The sequence below is a fragment of the Trichechus manatus genome, unplaced genomic scaffold, assembly GCF_000243295.1.
Source record: "Trichechus manatus latirostris isolate Lorelei unplaced genomic scaffold, TriManLat1.0 scaffold00182, whole genome shotgun sequence".
Classification (NCBI taxonomy): domain Eukaryota; kingdom Metazoa; phylum Chordata; class Mammalia; order Sirenia; family Trichechidae; genus Trichechus; species Trichechus manatus.
This window is the reverse complement of record NW_004444118.1, coordinates 443,567-461,913: the sequence shown is the minus strand read 5'-3', so window position 1 is coordinate 461,913 and position 18,347 is coordinate 443,567. Positions and strand designations below refer to the sequence as shown.

General features: G+C 46.9%; 1 protein-coding gene across 1 annotated transcript in view; it reads right to left on the bottom strand.

Annotated features, from left to right (window-relative positions):
- The window catches only part of NTF3 (neurotrophin 3), a 90,002-nt gene extending 71,965 nt beyond the window's left edge, over positions 1-18,037 (bottom strand). The window contains exon 1 of the mRNA XM_004387199.2: positions 17,792-18,037. Coding sequence (XP_004387256.2) covers positions 17,792-18,037 — 246 coding nt within the window. The remainder of the gene's footprint in view (positions 1-17,791) is intronic.
- Positions 18,038-18,347: the final 310 nt, after the last annotated feature.

The following is an 18,347-nucleotide window of genomic DNA, read 5'->3' as shown; positions in this document are numbered from 1 at the left end:
TGGACAACAATTGGTTTGGTTTGGTTTGGTTTAGGTACTGTAGTGTCTTGTTAGGCAGCACTTTCCCAGTCTGACTTGGAGGAGAATCATTTTCCAAACAAAGCAATGTGCTATTGGCAGAAAAATGTATCAGCTTAAACCATAACATAAATCTGAAAAGTAATTTAGAGTTTGCACAGCACTTTCCTATGCATTATCTCATGTGGAACCCTACAGTAGCTGTGTAAAGTAGGTAGAGTTTATTATTCCAATTTACAAAAGAAGAAACTAAAGCTCCAAGAGGCTGTGACTATTAGTGATTGACAGAAGTGGAAATAGAATCTGGGCTCTCTTGCTTAACTGTCAGTTCTTTATCCAGTTCACTGCAATGAAGTTTACATTCCTTTACCATGAGCTCTAACGCAGAAATAGCCTGCGGGACATTTTCTCCTTAAACTCCTTTCTATCATCATATTATAGGGAAATTATTGGAGGACCTCTCTTAACTCTAAAAAAAAAAAAAAAAAAAAAAAACCTTGCTGTCAAGTCAATTCTGACTCATAGCAACCCTATAGGACAGAGTAGAACTGCCCCCATAGAGTTTCCAAGGAGTGGCTGGTGGACTCCAACTGCCTACCTATTGGTTAGCAGCCCAATGCTTAACCACCGGGCCACCAGGGTTCCAACTCCTTCTATAGTCAATATATTTATTTAATGTTCCCCAACACTATAGTCAACTCTCTACTCCCTTTGTGGTCCCTTGAAGGAGCCCTGATGGTGCAGTGGTTAAGCGCTCAGCTGCCAACCAAAAGGTCGGCAGTTCGAACCCACCAGCTGCTCCATGGGAGAAAGATGTAACAATCTGCTTCCGTAAAGATTTATAGCCTTGGAAACCTTATGGGGTAGTTCTACTCTGTCCTATAGGGTCGCGAGAAGTTGGAATTGACTCAATGGCAACGAGTTTGGTTTTTTTGTTTGGGGGGGGGGGTTTGGTTTGTGGTCCCTTATGAACATGTTCTGAATTAGACTTTGGAAAACAAAATAGTTTTTCTGGAATCCTTCTGCCCATCTCTCGCCCCCCTCCTCAAAACATTACTACCCCTTGATTGGGGAAAAAAAAAAAAAACACTGTTGATAGTGATTGCTGTATGTGTTTGGAGCTGAGGGATGGGGAGCTATGCACACCTAAGAATGACTTCAGTTCCATCCACATGATACACACAGACAGACAGCCCTGTGGTGTTCTGCTTCCATTACTATTTGCGGGGCTTGCTTCTGTTTGTGATGTGCAATCCACCTAGTCCTTTCTGCAGAACTACACCCATCCTCAGCCTCCCTGCCCACCGCTGCAATTTACAGCCATGCCACACTCCAGCCTCTTCTCTAGATCCACCAGCCCAGTCCTCATATATAATTAGCATGGTTCATTCCACCCACTGAGTCCCTATCTACACTTAGGCCACTTAGAAGTTCAGAGAGTTCCAAGTCCAAAACTCTTCAAGAAGCAAGCACTTAGCAATGGGTGTTAGACATCTGGCTGCAGCAAGCCTGACAACATACATGATAATATCTTTTGCCAAGGTTGTAAACGAGAAACCCAGGGATTGCAATGATCTCATAAGGTCCAGTTTACAATTGGAGAATATATGGTTGGAGACTCAACTTTTTCAGACCTTATTTAACTTTGTCCAATCTTACTTTTTAGCCTCCTTCTCTTAGCCTCCTTCTACCACCTGCAAGAAGAGAAAAACTGCTTTCTCTACATGAAGACCTGTTAGTTAAAGCATGTCCTCAGCTTTGGGTGCTTGGAAGACCAGTGCCCAGGACTAGATTGCACGAACAGGCAGGGAAGAGAGATGCTTTCCTTCCCATTTAGCCATCAGTTCCAGAAATCAGCAGCCCTAATCCATAGCCAACTCTAGAGGAAGGCATCTGACTGGTGTGCAAATTCCTAGGCAGAACAGTGTAGGAAATATGATCATCCAGAGACCACAAACCACTTGGCATTCTGAATGTCTTATGAAAACTGTGCATTCAATCAAGGCTGGTACAGTAATATCTGCCTCTGGGAGCTGTTCAGGAACTAAATGAGATGACACATATAAACATACCTTTGCATAGTTAATGCCCTATGAATGCTGGACTACTTTCCTTTCTTTCTCCTGCTCCCCTTCATTCCCTCTCCATGCTCCTCTAGTCGATGGGGAATGGTGGGTCATTGTGGTATCTTCTGAGGACCTGTGATCTGCCCTCCTGGTCTCCAGTTTCAGAGACAAATGTTGGATGGGCCAGGAAGTAGGAAGTCTCAGCCCAAATTATCTGAGCATGCTTAACCGAGGAGTCCTCACAATTACACCAAGGATGAGAATCAGACAGATGCTGCGGCAAAGCTGCAGAGATGCAGGGAGGGGGACAGAATGGGCCAATACTCTAAGCTAGTGGTTCTCAGTCTTGGCTGCACGCATTGGAATCATGTGAAGAGCTTTTAAAAATACAGGTGAATGGGTTCCTACCCTAGAGATTCCAATTTTATTGGTGAACAGCACCCCGAGCAACAACTGTTAGCCAACATTAAAAGATCTCAAAGTGCAAGATGAGGTACTGGCCAGAATATGGGGGAATATGTTGAGCAAAGACCTTTGAGATGACGCTCAAGGCCTCTCCTTGGCTCATTCTGACTTTACCAAGGTGAGTTCTTATGCCCTAAATTGCTGGGACAGACAGCTGTCTGACTGGGTCATTCTCACACACATCTCCTTATATATGTTAAGCAACTTGGCCTTGCAAGAAACTCTACATAGATCCACTACTGGCAAGAAACATCCTGTGGAATTTGGTAATTACCAGGAGAGTTTGAAACACACACACGCACACTTTAATCCTTAGGAATCGTCTATCGGGAGAGTTCTGTTGCCCAGGAATCTGGAACTCCCTCAGGTTACCCCTAAAACTTAGCATCTGTCCACATTCCACTGTGAGCCTATGGACAGGTCTATAATACAAGCAGCCCCCTTACGTTTTCAGATTTTCTGGGGAGCAACTCCAAAAGTCATTTTCTTTTCTGATCTTAAATTAGATCAAATTAGAATGGAAATGGATAAAAGAAGGAAAAAGGGTAGGAGATCACCCACTGCAAACCACCCTAAATTCTCAGCATTAAGAGTTACTATTTTCATCCTGGTTTTCCCACAGCCAGAGTCACTCTAATCAAGGTATGGTGGCATCTTCCCAGGCTGGGATAAGCCCCTCAGGGTCAGCACTGGTCAGAGTAACCCTGAGATGAAATCGTGCTTGCTACTCTCCCCATGTGTTTCATTCATTCATTTGCTCACTAAATTCATTCATTCTTCCATCAATCCAAGCATTCAGTCATTCTTTCTTTCACCAAAGAACTATCTGTTAAGAAGCACTGCCCGCATTGCAGGCAGAATGATCTTTTTAAAAGACTGATTGTCCCCTTCTCCCAAGTCCTCAATACCTCCCCATTACCCTGGGGTAAAGAGCAACCTCCCTGCAGCCTCCTGCTTATCTCTCCACCTCATTGCACCTTATCCCACCGTTGCTCTCTGTGCACCTTCAACCCTGGCCTTCTTTCAGTTCTTTAAGCATGCCCTGTTTGTTCTCACCTTGGGGCCTCTTCTCACACTACCTCCTCTACCTGGAATTCTCTTCTCCTCATTTCCTCTTAATTTGACCAATGATTACAAATTACATCACAAGCCATCATACAATTTCCCAGTCATTTCCTGGGGTTGTTTAACTCTGTGTATACTGCTGGGCAAATTACCTCCCTCCACATTGGTTGGTCTTGGAAGAATTTCTTTTTCTATCTCTGTCCCAGTCTCTGCTCACTACCTCTCTCTGGATAATAGTCACAGACATCATCACGACACAGGAAGACACGATACACACAATAAACAACTGAAATCCTTCTCCAACCTGCAACACTGTTTTTTCTCTTCGTCAAAGCCTGACCTTCTCTAATGGCTCTATCCTTAACTGTGCCTCTGTCAAGCGGTCCCCCAAAGAACTCAGACTTGTTGCAGACAGACGGTAACTTTATACAGCAGCCCTGAAAGGAGATGTAAACACTGAAGGGGGGAGTGGGAAGATATTCCTGATTTGTAGCAAGAGCCAAAAAGAAAAAAGGAAATGTCAGAGGATTAGAGTGACGAGCTGAGGTCTCTCTACTAGTAACCCAACGCAAATTCAACTTGATTTCCTAGACTTGCTAATAGACCACAATCTAAAATATCTTTCTTATGTTCTCTCTCTCTCGTGCTCACATGTGTGCACACACACGTGCACACACACACACACACATATGCACACACATCAAAAGACAAGAAATAAACACACTGGAGATTTTCGTGGTGATAATTTAAGTGTTGTGAAAGAAAGAGATAGAGAAAATGAGAGAGCTGAGTTATGAAAAACAGCTTTCTTCTTATTTTACTCCACAGCTGCCAAAATGTCTCAGATATTAAAATAAAGTAAAATAAAACATAAAACTTTCATAAAAGCAACTGTAGAATGAATTCTAGCCTGAAAGAATCTTAGATTTAAGCTATGAACAACACTAAGCTACTAAAGCAATTTCTTTTTGGGGAATCATCTTGGACTCAAGTACCATACAGATGTATTTTTAGAAGGAAAGTTCAGAAGAGATACGGAAAGAAGTATCATGGTAGAAGTTACATAGCACCCTAAATTCCTCTGGGAAAGTCCTCTCTCTCCTGCTGTGTGATGAGTTGACAGGACAGGATCACAAATCGAGGTGCCCATTCCTGCACAGCAGAATCTAAGTGGGGTCCTTGGACTCCAGCTCTACTGCTCCTTGACTAGCTGGAAACCAGGAAGCCACCTCCCACCTCTCATGCAAGTGAGGTACCTAATGCAGGGCTGGGGATGGGGGGGTCCTTAGACAACAACCAGACCAACAGCCTCATTTGAAAGCCTCATATGAGGCCCTGAGTCACAGGGAAGGCTGGTGACAGAACCGGGACTGGACTTCAGGCCTGCTAGGCCTCAGACTCCCAGTTTAGAGCCTGTTCCAGGACATCCCATGGCTTAGATCATGCTGCCCATACTTGTCACCCCAGTGTACAAAGAGTCCTCCTTCCTCCAAACCCCTACAGCATCTGTAGTCCTTACCATTCATCAAACATGTACTGCCACTTCCTGTTGTCTATTTCTCTGCAAATCTGTCCTCTACTCCCAACTAGACTGAAAAGTTCTTGAAGGTACCCAGTAAACCAGTTGCCGTTGAGTTGATTCCAGCTCATAGCGATCCCATGTACGGGAGAGTAGAACTGTGCTCCACAGGGTTTTCAACAGCTGATTTTTTCAGCAGATTGCCACGCTTGTTTTCCAAGGCACTTTTGGGTGGACTCGAATCTCCAACCATTTAGTCAGCCACCAAGTGCTTAACCATTTGCGCCACCCACGGACTTTCTTGAAGGCAAGGCCTTACCTTTTACTGTTTGGTATTCCACATGGGGTGGTTAGGCAGAATCAGTAAAGGCAGGGAGTTCCCCTTAAAATAACATCTCCGTTAAGCAGATAAGAAAAAATATCTAACAGATAAATTACTTATTTTTTTTTTTAAACTCCCCCTTCAAAACTCTAAAGAAACTATTAAATAAGGATTCAGTATCTATTTTTCCTGGTGTCTGGATCGATTGAAAATACGATACGGAAAAGGAACAAGAAAAAGAAAAGCCGAGGAGCTCACAGAGCAGGAGGCACTTGGAGGATAGAAGTGGACAGTAGATGGCAGTCTGTCACTGCATCGGAAGTGGCCACAGAGACAGTACACCCTGTGCCAGAGGGAAGAGGGAGAAGCAGCACTTAAGGGCCTTAGGCAGATGCACCTCCCTAGGGCTGACTACAAGGAGCCCTGGTGGCACAATTTTTAAGTGCTCAACTGCTAACTGAAAGGTGGTTCAAATTCACCTGGTGGCTCCACACTGCCTAGAAAACCCTATGGGGCAGTTCTGCTGTGTCACGTGGGGTCACTATGAGTCAAAACTGACTTGACCTTGATGGCACCTAACAGCAACAAGGAGCCCTGGTGGCACCATGGTTATGTGTTTGGCTACCTAAAAAGTCAGCAATTCAAATCCACCAGCCGCTCTGAGGGAGAAAAGACGTGGTGATCTGCTCCAGTAAAAATTTCGGCCTAGGAACCCTATGGGGCAGTTCTAGTCTGTCCTATACGATCGCTATGAGTCAGAATAGAATCGATGGCACATAACAACGGTGCTGACTACAGCCATGCTCTTGGCAGGGATACTTCTTAAAGGTATACTGGGAGCACACCTACAAATCCAGTGAGCTCCAACACTGGTTCAGTATGCATCTTCCCAAAAGTCTCCCCATGAAGAAGCAAGGGCTCACATCGCAAGGGGCCTAAGCTCCATCGACCTGGCCTTGGGCTGGCATTGGGAACTCAGCGATGAGAAAGATATTCTCCTGTGGAAGTGAAGGCTGTTTATGGGGCAACCAGTCAGCTCCTGAATCAAGAGGGGTCTCTGTTGTCCTCAATCACACCAAAAACCAGCACTTCCACTGGGAAGCTTGTACCCTATCTCATACTTACATTTCCCCACCCTTAAAATGATTGTGCCTGTCTGTCTCCCTCATCAGTGTAGACCGTGAGGCCAGGGACACACCATTCACCTCTGCATCTTCTTTGATATCCTAATAGGCACCAAGGCGATGCTTACTGAATAATTTTTTTAAATGTGGTTTGAGCTGCTTCCTGGAGTCAAGAGAAGGATTGTCCTTATTCATGCACAATGACACTCAATTCTCCTGTGACCAAGAGCCTAAATTTGCAGAAGACTTAGGTAAGGTAAGATACAAGGGTGGGAGGGTCTCAAAAGAGAACAAGGACAACCTTTCCCGGGGAGTAGGCAGTGAGCATTCACAACTTCAGTCTTGGGGCAAGCCAAGGGGGACATGCAGAGAACATGGCTTGGTACCATTGGCAAGGCCTGTCCTCTCTCTGACCCAGTTTCCTGGAGCTGTCCGATTACCGCTGGACCATCTGAGCTCACTGATGGTCAGTCATGCAACTCATTCATCTAACACATTTCTGTGGCAGAAGGTGTTGGGGAACACCAAGATAAAAAGACTAGACTCCTTTCTTGCTTGGCTCATATTCTAGTGAGAACATAGGAATGCAAATAAAACACAGACTGCTAAGTGGTATAACAGCGAGGCTGGGGAGGGAGCCCCAGGCTCCCTGGGGAATACAGAGGCTTCCCAGAGGTGGCAATGGTTAAGCAAAGATGTGAAGGATGATTTCAAGTTCATCACCAAGTAAAGAGGGGAGAACATTTCAAACACAACATACACACAGAATCTATCTTCCACTGCCATTTCAATTTCAAGAACAAACGTATCTCTCTACCACTATATTGTTCTATGGAGGACATTTCTCTCTACATTTAAGCCATTTGAGGGTATCCCCTTCTCTATCCACCCATCCATCCACCCAGATTTTCCTACTAGTCCCCAATTCCTACAATTTAATGATGAGGCAGGGAAGATTTCAGAGGTCATCTAAGCCAGCAGCCCCTAACTCTCTCATTTATCAGATGAAGAAATTGAGACCTGGCATGCTTCAGGGACTTGCCAAAATTGTACAGTTAGTCTCTGGTAAAGTTAGGAATGGAGTCTGGTCTCCCTGCTCATAGGTCAGGATCTTTCTGACTTAGCTTACTAAATTCAGTTACCCACAGACAATTTTATTCCCCATAAGCCTCTCCCTATGCTTCCGACTTCCAATCCCAGATCTGCCACACATCTGGCAAGCTTGTTTCTTCAGCATTTTATAAACATGCACTCATCCATATGTTTAATAACTTATCTGGCGTCACATAACTTAATTTTCTCCTCCACCTCCTCCACATTTCTGTACATAAGTCCTCTAGGACAGCAGAGATACCTGGAAATCCCAAGCATGGGCCACTGAGGGTTAGAGAACAGCAGAAGCTCAGAAATTCTGAACTGTGACAACTGGTAGGGTTCTTGTTGACCCTCTAGTGAGCCTGACGCCATCCTTTTCCAGAAAAGGAAGCAGGCCCACGGTGGGAAAGTAATTTGCTCAGAGTCACACAGCTAGTCTGAGTCCTTTGCAGGGAGAAATGTGGTAAACTGATCAAGTTAGGGAGCTGGGTGTCAGAGAGCTAGGCTCCTTCCCAATCAAGGAACATACTTGCTGGGAAGTAAGGTCACTTTTCAGCTCCTCGGTTTCTTCTTGAACCCAGTGGAGGCAGGGAACGTGTCCTATGACCCATCAGGAGCAGGTCTGCTAGACATGGGATGGAACTAATCCCAGATTGAGAACTCCAAACATATTCCCTGAGGAATAATTTGGAGCCAGAGGGGGAGGATATTTTTAAATGTACCAAGAACATTTTAAAAGCTGGGGTCTTAGACCTAGAAAGAGAGGGAGGAGGGTAGTAAATTGCAGGGACCTGGCTGTCATCACAAGGAGCTCTGGTGGTGCAGTGGTTAAGCACTCGACTGCTAACCAAAAGGTCAGCAGTTGGAACCTCAACCAGCCACTCGGGAGAAACATGCAGCAGTCTGCTTCCATAAAGATTTACAGCCTTGGAAACCCTATGGGGCAGTTCTACTCTGTCCTATGGAGTTTCTATGAGTTGGAATTGACTTGATGGCAATGGGTTTGGGTTTGTCATCAAAAACAAAAAGTAGAGCTATATCCTCTACTTAAAGAAAAAAGTATCACACTACATGTGAAACACTGTTTTTTTTTTTTTTTCCTTAAATGCACTTTTTTTTTTTTTTGAGTCCCTACAATGTTAACAGACTTTGGGTTAGTGCTTTCCATTTATTCATTTATTCACACACTGAAAACATCTTTAAGTAACAGAACAGAGCCATCTCTCATTAACTGCCTTGAAGATAATCTGTGGTAGCAATGGTGGGGAGGTCAGCGGTGGGAGAAAACAGACCTTCAGTCACGCCCTTCAGAGAGGGCAACATCTACCGCAAGAGTCCCTTGGCTTCCAGACTTCTGGTACTGCCCACAGAATGGCACATAACAGGCAAATGCCAGGGCTGGTGAACCTACAGCTACTTGGCTCTTTAGTACTGGAGACCCTAGTCCTCAGCAACAACTACTACCCCTAACTTCCCAGCAAAAGACCTACCGTAACTTTGGCAGCATTCTAAACAGATGGTAATTTGTAGAAGTTTCCTAATCTATCAGGGAAAGCCATTTTCCAGATTCTGAAGAGACAGATCTCATGTTCTCCACTCATATTCTTTGTTTACTTTGATTTTGTGCAAGCCTCATCCCAGGACTCAAGAATGCTGGGACCTACCACCTCTCATGGGGGTGTGGATCAAAACCAGATGTCCAGCTCCAATCTAATAGTTTACAAGGAGGCAACTGTGGCTTAAATCAATACCCTCATTCTGCAAGGACAGCTTCCCTTGTCAACAGAAGGGGGAAGTCAAGGGGGAGGGTAGTTGGAAGTTAAGACAGATCTGACACATGCTTGCCAGCAGGTGGCTAGAAAACCTAAACATTTTTCTTGCACATTAAAAGGAACCTTCCAGTGGAGCAGGTTACCCTGTGAGGTGACTCTGTAGAAAGCTATGGAACTAGCTCCCGTCTTGATGACATCATAGAACACAGAAAACAGAATGTGAATGACTGGAAGGTGGTGGTAGACTTGGGTTGTCCACAGGCTTCAGGATGGAAAGCCAGTTCATCAACACCTGGTTGTGTGACCATGGGTATATCATTTCACCTCATGAAACTTCAGTTTCCCCATCTGTAAATGGAATTATCTTGAGGATTTAGATAATGCCAGCTAGTAATAATGCCTGGCACTCAAGAAGTACTCAAATGTCAAGTATCATCATCATCACCTTAAAGGAAGGTGTTTATCCTAGTGAGAAACAAGGACACTGAAATGTATTCACATAGAAGCTAGATGGTTAGCACCAGGCCTACCAGAAAGCCAAACCCAACCATTTTCAGCTAGGCACACACTGTTCAGGCTAAGCCAACATCATGAGCATTCTTCGCCAAAACTAAACACTATGGCAAATTCTTTGCATGCCTGTCTCCTTTGACTCAGCTGTTTCCCAAAGATAAAACCCAGAGCTCACTAAGGGTGTGCCAAGATGCCCTCCAAGCAAGGAGTATTAGCACTGATGGAGTAGGAGGATAGGGCTACTGTAGAATCCTAGGATGGTGGCATTGGCATGAGACTTTGAGATCTTCTCATTCAAGCCCTTCATTTACAGATGGGGAATAAAGGCCTGGAGATAATACACAGGGTCATACAACCACCTTATTAGTGACAGAGCTAGTTCTTGGGCCCTGTCCCCTACCTCTAAGTCATCAGGCTTTTTGCTCCCCCCTTATGCTTAAGATCATCTTGGCCCGGGATCTTCTGAGATCAATAAGTGGCCTTTTATTCCTATAGTTCAGGCTGTGAACGTGAGAGAACTTTAACCCTCTCAAAATCTGACTGAAAAAACCCATAAAGGATTTGGGGTTCAAAACATGTCTTCTCTGGAGATACTGCTAGAAAGTGAGCAATCACAACAGACCACACCAAATTTCACTTCAAAATCTGTTCTTCCCCACCTAAACCTCCATTAGAGTAACAGAGTTCTTCCTGTGAGGATTCTGAGAGTCACAGTCAGCCTTTAGTAGTCCCAGCTAAGACTGTTTCAGGAGACCATGGCACCCATGAGGGCATCAAATAGCAAATGCATTCTGACCATCTGAGGTTGCGTGCGATCTCCAGCCTCTGGTATTTTTAGGTAGACTGAAAGGCTGAGTTATGGAAAATCATCCAAAAAAAAAAAAAATTTAAAAATCACGGTCCATCTGCATGCGCTCCCACAGGTTCTGAAGTGAATTCTCTGCAAAGGCTTCTTTGCCCCAGCTTTGCCTAGAGATCTGTCCAGGCAAGGGTGAGGTACTATTTACCCTGGACTCATACTTTTTAAAAGCTCACACATCCCCATGTACAAATGATCTGAGAGAAGCTGCCCCAACTTTTCCCATGGTCTGGTCTACTCATGACAAGCTCTAGGTAGCACAAATGATTTGTACTCAACTACAAACAGAAAGGTTGACAGTTTGAATCCACCCACCAGCAGTGCACTGGAAGAAAGCCCTGGCAATCTACTTCCAAAAAATCAGCCATTGAAAACCCTATGGAGTGCAGTTCTACTCTGACACACATAGGGTGGTCGTGAGTCAGAGTTAATTTAAAGGCAACAGGTTTAGTTGCTTTTGGTTTTTTGGCCACTTGTAAGGTATCCAGGGTCTCATATCTGGTCACCACACAGGACAAACACAAGAAGTAATGTGACGACAGTTCAATCTTATTCAAGTGCCCATGAACCTGCTACCCATAAAATAAGCTCTACAAATGCCTCCTGCCTACCCAAGGCTGCTCCTGTGCTCATGTGTTCACCAGCATGCATGCACACATCCCGTGGTTCCCTCAACTCTGTACACACCTGTCCATGCACAAAGTACATCCACAGGCCTTATCAGCAGCACCACACGGAGCTCAGGCTTGTCTACAGTAGATTTGGTCCTTCTCCAACAAACTCAATTTTAAATAAAACTAAATATAAAACTCTAGCAATGGTCACTAGTTCAACATCTCCAATGCCGGAAATTGCTTGCCTCATTAATGAGTAAAACAGCAGTCGGTAAGGTCTTGAAGCAGGGTGGTGGGTTTTAAAGATCTTCTGTGTTGGCCTGAATCCCCTTCCCTCACCTCCAGTTAACATGAGGGTTTACATTCCCTCTAGTTTGGGTGGCAGCCCTGAAACACTCAAGAAAAGGTTTGGAGAAGTCTGCAGAAGAAGCCACCTGCTCCGTTAGCCATCCTACAGAAGGGAAGAGGAGAGGCCTGAACATCTGATACATGTGGCAGCGGAACTGCAGAGATGGGAAATGTTATGTAATTAAACTCTGCTAGCCTATCCTGCCTGAGGAATGTGAGATCTATCAGCAGTGCCCTCTTCTAATCAATTATTTGGCCCAATCTCACCAAGAAAAGCAAAAGAATTGGTTTAGTGCCTCATGGAAATAGCTTAGCTCCTGCCTATTGCTGCAAAAGATCTCTTTAAAGCGTTAAAAAGCAAAGATGTCACCTTGAGGACTAAGGTGCACCTAACTCAAGCCAAGGGGTTTTCAATTGCCTCATATGCACATGAAAGCTGAACAATGACTAAGGAAGACCGAAGAAGAATTGACACCTTTCAATTATGGTGGTGGCGAAGAATATTGAATATTCCATGGACGGCACAGTGGTTAAAGCTTGGCTGCTAACCAAAAGATTGGCAGTTCAAATCCACCAACCGCTCCTTGGAAACCCTGTGGAGCAGTTCTACTCTGTCCCATGGGGTCACTATGAGTCGGAATCGGCTCGACAGCAATGGGTTTGTTTTGGTTTGCCAGAAGAATGAACCAATCTGTCTTGGAAGAAGTACAACCAGAACACTCCTTAGAAGCAAGGATGGCAAGACTTCGTCTCACATACTTTGGACATGTTATCAGCAGGGACCAGTCCCTGGAGAAGGACATCATGCTTGGTAAAGTAGAGGGTCAGCGAAAAAGAGGAAGACTCTCAAGGAGATGGACTGACACAGTGGCTGCAACAGTGGGCTCAAACACAGCAACGATTGTGAGGGTGGCGGAGGAGTGGACAGTGTTTTGTTCTGTGGTACACAGGATCGTAATGAGTTGGAAGTGACTCAATGGCACTAAACAACAACAGCAACCTGCCTATTTATGGTCACTGAACTCAAGGATGAGATCCTGATTCTCAGCCAGGAGTTGACAGCATGTATTAACTTCTGGGAAGAACGAGAAGCTTCCGTGGGGTTCCTTACGCCTCTGTACCTCCATCTGTCTCTGGGAAAAGTGGCTGTACCCAACTGGCTTAATGGGGCACACAAAATTACACAAGTCCAAAGCCCATGTACTCTTCTTACCAGGCAGGCGCCTGCCAAGGATCCATAGTCTAGAGAAAAATAGGCCTTGACAGTAACCCAGCACAGCTGTCCCTTACTCCTCTTTTATTCAAATGGTGCCTACACCAAGGACAATTACTATTTTCTCTGTTCTCAAAGTCACATTTGTTTTGGCCTTGTGGTCTGCATAGCTGATGTTAAAGAATGTCTCTGACAATGAATAACATTGATTTTTGGACCATCTTTCTTCTGAATAGTTCAAAGACCTTTTATGGATACAGATTTCCATCAACTATAATCTACATTTGGCTACCTCCATTTTATGGGTGAGCAAACTGAAACGGTCACAGAAAGTTCTATTTACACAGTGATTGATGGGCATCAAGACTATTTTATCAGCTTTCATTGTAAAGAGGAAGAGGTACAATCCCATTTTTACAATGGTTTAGATACATGCTAGGACATGCATTCAATTAGACTTCATATCCTAGCAAAGCTTTGTGCTCCTAAACCCACCAAGCTTTGATTAGGGGAAAAGAGGAGTGAACTTTTCTTCTCGGTGAGTCATTATACGCAGTGCCATTTTACAAAAAGAGAAGCTGAGGGTCAGAGAGATTAGAAAACTTCTCAAAGTCACACTTTTCCAAGGTTTTAGAACTGGACTAGAATCTCGGCATTCCCAGTCAAGAGGTGTCCACATCACCACAGTGCCCTCAAAAGTATCCACCACCAGATTTTCTGACCAATGGCCATATCCCTACTTTGGCAATTTCTTATTGACAACTATCGACTATCTCTAGGTCTATCTCTTAAAGAAATAAATTTCTCCTAAAAAATAAGGTAGAATCTCAAGATGCCACAACTATAATTTCATGAATTCAGAAATGCCCTGAGTCAAAATTCTTCCAAACATAGTCAGTGCCTAATAAGATGGGGTTCCCTATCATCTGGTCCAGCCAGGCAGGTGCATGTATCACAAAAGCATGCCCTTAGCCCAGCCCTGATCCTCTTACCTCACTAGCTATCTCAGGGTATGAGTCCAACCAACTTCACTTTTCCCTCACTCCGTAAATGAAGTCCCAAATGCTCCCCAAACCTGTAGCCCTTCTTTTATCTACACCTTTTTCACTTAGGATATACATCTGAGCATCCAAGACAATTTTCAGCCCTCTTAAGACACATAGTATTCCTGCAAATCCCTTGCAAATACATTCACCCCATCCCCTCACAAGAGCTAGAATATGCACCTCTCCTATCCTCCTAGCTAGCTTTCTCCCAGTGACTTTATTCCAGCCCTTCAGCATGCTTGCTCATACACACACACACACACACGCACGCACGCACGCACGCACACATGCAGGGACATGCATACATCTCAGGTTAGCTTTTCATTAGAGACTAGAAAACATCAAAGATTAAGTAACATTCTCAACTGCATCTTCCTAGATCACCACGTTCCACTTCTCCAGCTATACATAGCAAGTCTTCATTCCTGTTCGTAAGGAGGAACTGTACATGCTCAAAAACTCAATCCTCAAACATACGGGGGCCCTGAATTTTAACCTGGAGTGTGGCAACCCCCACCCCAGCCCACACCCCCTACAAGAAACAGTAACACCCTCCAGCTCCCTCCTCAACACACAAATCCATACATCACCCCTATCTTTATGCCCTCTTTTTACAAAATCACAGATATATTTCAAGTCGGTTTACCTTTGGCCCCTATGATCCACAAACATCTCCCAAAATGGAATTACAGACCTTGAAGAAACCTCAACCAGCATGGAACTCTCTCCCCTTCCTCCTGGCAAAATTGCAGCAGCCAGCTGAGCCCCCAAGAAGGAATTTTTCTGGGGCACTGTGCCATGTCCCAGTACCAGCACTGAGCTGAGCATCCAGTAGGAATTGCATAAATTTTAATTAATAATCAATATTAATTGGCAACAGTGAATTCCCCTATTAAGTAAGAAACCTATTATACAACATTATAAACATGTATCCCTGCCACAAGGCACGTGAAATATATTCCTCCACTCACTCCAATCTTAAGCACATCCTCCCACTTGCCCACACAGTGCCAATACACAAGGCCTTTCCCCTTAAATGTATATCCCTCACTCTAAGCATTGTCCAATTCCCTCCTCTCTGGGAAAACAAAAATCAAACGAAAACAAAAGGCTAACACCAACCTAACATTTTCCTACAAATGCCTTGCCTCTCCATAAAGTGTCTGAGGCCCCACTTTTCTTTCCCCAATGCCACCCCAGCCAAATTTCTCAGTGCACGCTCATAAAATTTACACTCTGCTCTCCTCAGAGATAATCTTTCCCTGCCCCCCACACACATCCCCTTAGTAATCCTCAGGCACCCAAGCTTCCATACACGTCCACCTTTTACACACACACACACACACACACACACACACATGCACAGCCGCCCTCCCACACCACACCCACTCCGTGTGTCTGTGCAGGCACGCACACGCCATCTGTCTCCACACACTGCATCTCTCCTGCTCTGATGCCCTTCACAGGCACAGATTTCCCACAGGCTACACCTATGTTCCACATGCTCTCGTCGCCTGCTACTCACACATATGCCCATCCCACAGACACCCTGGAAACACACTTCCAAGCACACAGAGCGTGAAGCAGCTCCTGCTCTCTTGCTCCCCCACCCACACATCCTCACACACAGAGATTTTTGAAAACCCTCCCCATCCTACCCTGACCAAACTGAACACTCAGAGTTCACAATCTCCCTCCACGGGAAAGCAGACCCCATTCACCCAAGAACCACATTCTCCACTTCCAGTTACAACCTCTCACCAAGGTAAAATCTCCTACACTATCCCTGCGGCAAACACCCACAGCCCTTCGACTTTTCCTCCAACACCACTCACAGGAGCCTGCATTCTTTTCATCCCCCCTCACTTCCAACTCCATACCCAGGTCTGTGTGCTTGAACTCAAGAGGAGGCGGTTGGATTTGATCCGCTAAATTCTACCCCTCAACTTTCTTTGTACAACATGTCAGGAAGGAATTGGTGGGAGAGGGGCAGGCTGGGTATGCTAGTGAATTTCTTCGTCTTTAGAAATAGAATCCATTGAAAAGTTCCCTCTATGCTACAACTTCCTCCCATCCTGACATGTAGAGCAGACAGCATAGATGTTTTTCTCGCTTGCTGTTCTGCAGGGTGGGAGAGAGCGGCCCTTTATTAAAAAGTAATTCTCCCAGCACATTCTGTAATCGGGCAGAGTTACAAATACTAGACTGTAGAAGCAACATCCACCCCCCTTTATTCTCCCCTCCCCTCCCCCCTAGCCCACACCCGCCCCTCTTCACACACATAAACAAGTCCACGGAGCACAATCTCCTAAGCTCTCCAGCCCTGAGCCCCAACGCACAGGCTGCGTCCTGGGAGCCGCCTCCACTCAGGCCCTGAACCTGCCGCCCGCCGCCAGAGGTCGAGGGGAGGCAGTCTTGCTCGGTGTTTCCTCTACCTGGAATCGCACTGGAGCCACACATCCAAAGAGACGATCCTTTCTAGTCAACAGCTCCCCCCGCTCTGCGCAGGGGTCTCAGCTCCGTGCACCTGAGGTGTACACAAGGAACGCAGCAGCCAAACTCCCTAAAAGAAGCTGCGCCTCCTCGCCGCGTACCTATTCCTGCCGAAACCAACCCGCAGTTTCCCCCTCCCCCAAACGCGCCCCTCGGCCAGCTCGCACCTCTTTTCCCGGGGCTGCAACTCCTAAGCGTCACAAATTTCATTAGGGGCATCCACCACTGAGCAGAGCTCTGGAGCAAAGGAGCAATTTGGTCCGTTTTGAGTCCCCTTAACTCCGACCCGGCTCCGCCGGTCCCCGGCTTCCCTATCCTTCCCACACCTCCGCCTCAAGTTCCTAGAACTGGCTCCGGGAAACAGCGAGGCAAATCCTCTTGGATCGCCGGGGCCCCGTGCCCGCCGCTCCCCGGCGGGGTCCCAGATGTGCGGGCAGCGCGCGGAGCCCCGACGTCTGCGCAGAGACCCAGGGTGGGGTAGCTACGGGGTGGGCGCTAGTCAAAACCAACGGAGGCGCGGGATCATTTCGGAGAGTAGCTTTCGCGGAGGTTTGGGGACTCCAGCGCAGGTCCGCAAGGAGTCCCAACTCTCCAAACTGGGAAGCGACAGTCCTTGTCCTAAGCTACGCGTCCCCTCCCCCAGCCCAGGCCCGGGCCCTGGGGGCGGGGGAGGCGATCCGAGAGGCCCGCGCGGAGGGGAGCAGAGTGCGGGGCGCGTGCCGGGAAGCTGCTGCACCTTCGCCTCTTCCCTGCCCGGACTCGGTGGGCCACCCTCTTTTGTTACAGGGTGCACGGGGAGCCTTCTCGGAGCAGCAGGCGTGCGTTGCGGGGGTGGGGGGCAGTTCTGTTGAATTCCTTTCCTTTCCTTCCGTCGTCCCCAATTCCCCTCGCCTCCACCCCCATTTCTAACCCAGGTCCCTTAAACCTGATCACTTTCCTAGATTGAGGGCTGTTTGTTGGGCAGCGCAGGGACGAGAGGGAGGAGGTGGGCAGGGGTGCCCGCGCGCGCGCGCGCGCGCGCGTGTGTGTGTGTGTGTGTGGAAGAGGGTCGTAGCGCCCCGGGCTCGGCAAATAGCGCAAACTTCGGGCAGGCACAAACCCGAGAAAGGGAGAGAGTGCGGCACGGTGGGGGTGGGGCGGGGTGCGGAGTTGGGGGCAGACCCGGCTCTCCGGCCGGCGGAGCGAGTCTCCTGGAAAATCCCCCCACACGTGGCCCCCCAGCCCGAGCCTGCCCACCCTCCGCGCCCGCCTCTCCTTACCGTGGCAGAAGTAACCATGGCATCCGTGTGACTGTTTCCAGGGACGTCGACATGAAGAGAAAGGTGGACGCGAGCTCTGTCATTCAAAGTCCCCCACCCCTCCGCCGCCACCACCCAGCAGGCGAAAAAAGGGAGGAAGAAAGAAAGAAAAGGGAAGAAAGTAGTTGCGTTGGGCTCTCTCGCGGGGGCCGCGCGCGGAGCTGTTCGGTAGGGAGAGGAGCCTTCAACTCTGAATCTCGTGAACATAATCTGCGCGGTTATAACCAGCCAACCCGGCCAGATGGCTCTGCGCTCAGCGCCTTAACCCCTTCCGCGCCGCGCCGCTAGCCCCCGCGGCAGGCCTGCCGCGCGCCTAGCAGCCCAGCGCCCCAGCAGCCGTAGGACTTCGATCTGGGGGCCAACTGGGGGACGGGGTCATTTTTTCCAGCCCATCTTAAAAAAAAATTGAAAAGAAAAACAAGCAAACTTCCAAGTTAGCGGTATTCTTCAGTACCCCCCCCATCCGCACGATTTCCTTTTTAGAGATCCAGAAGAAAACGAAATATTCAACTTTTCA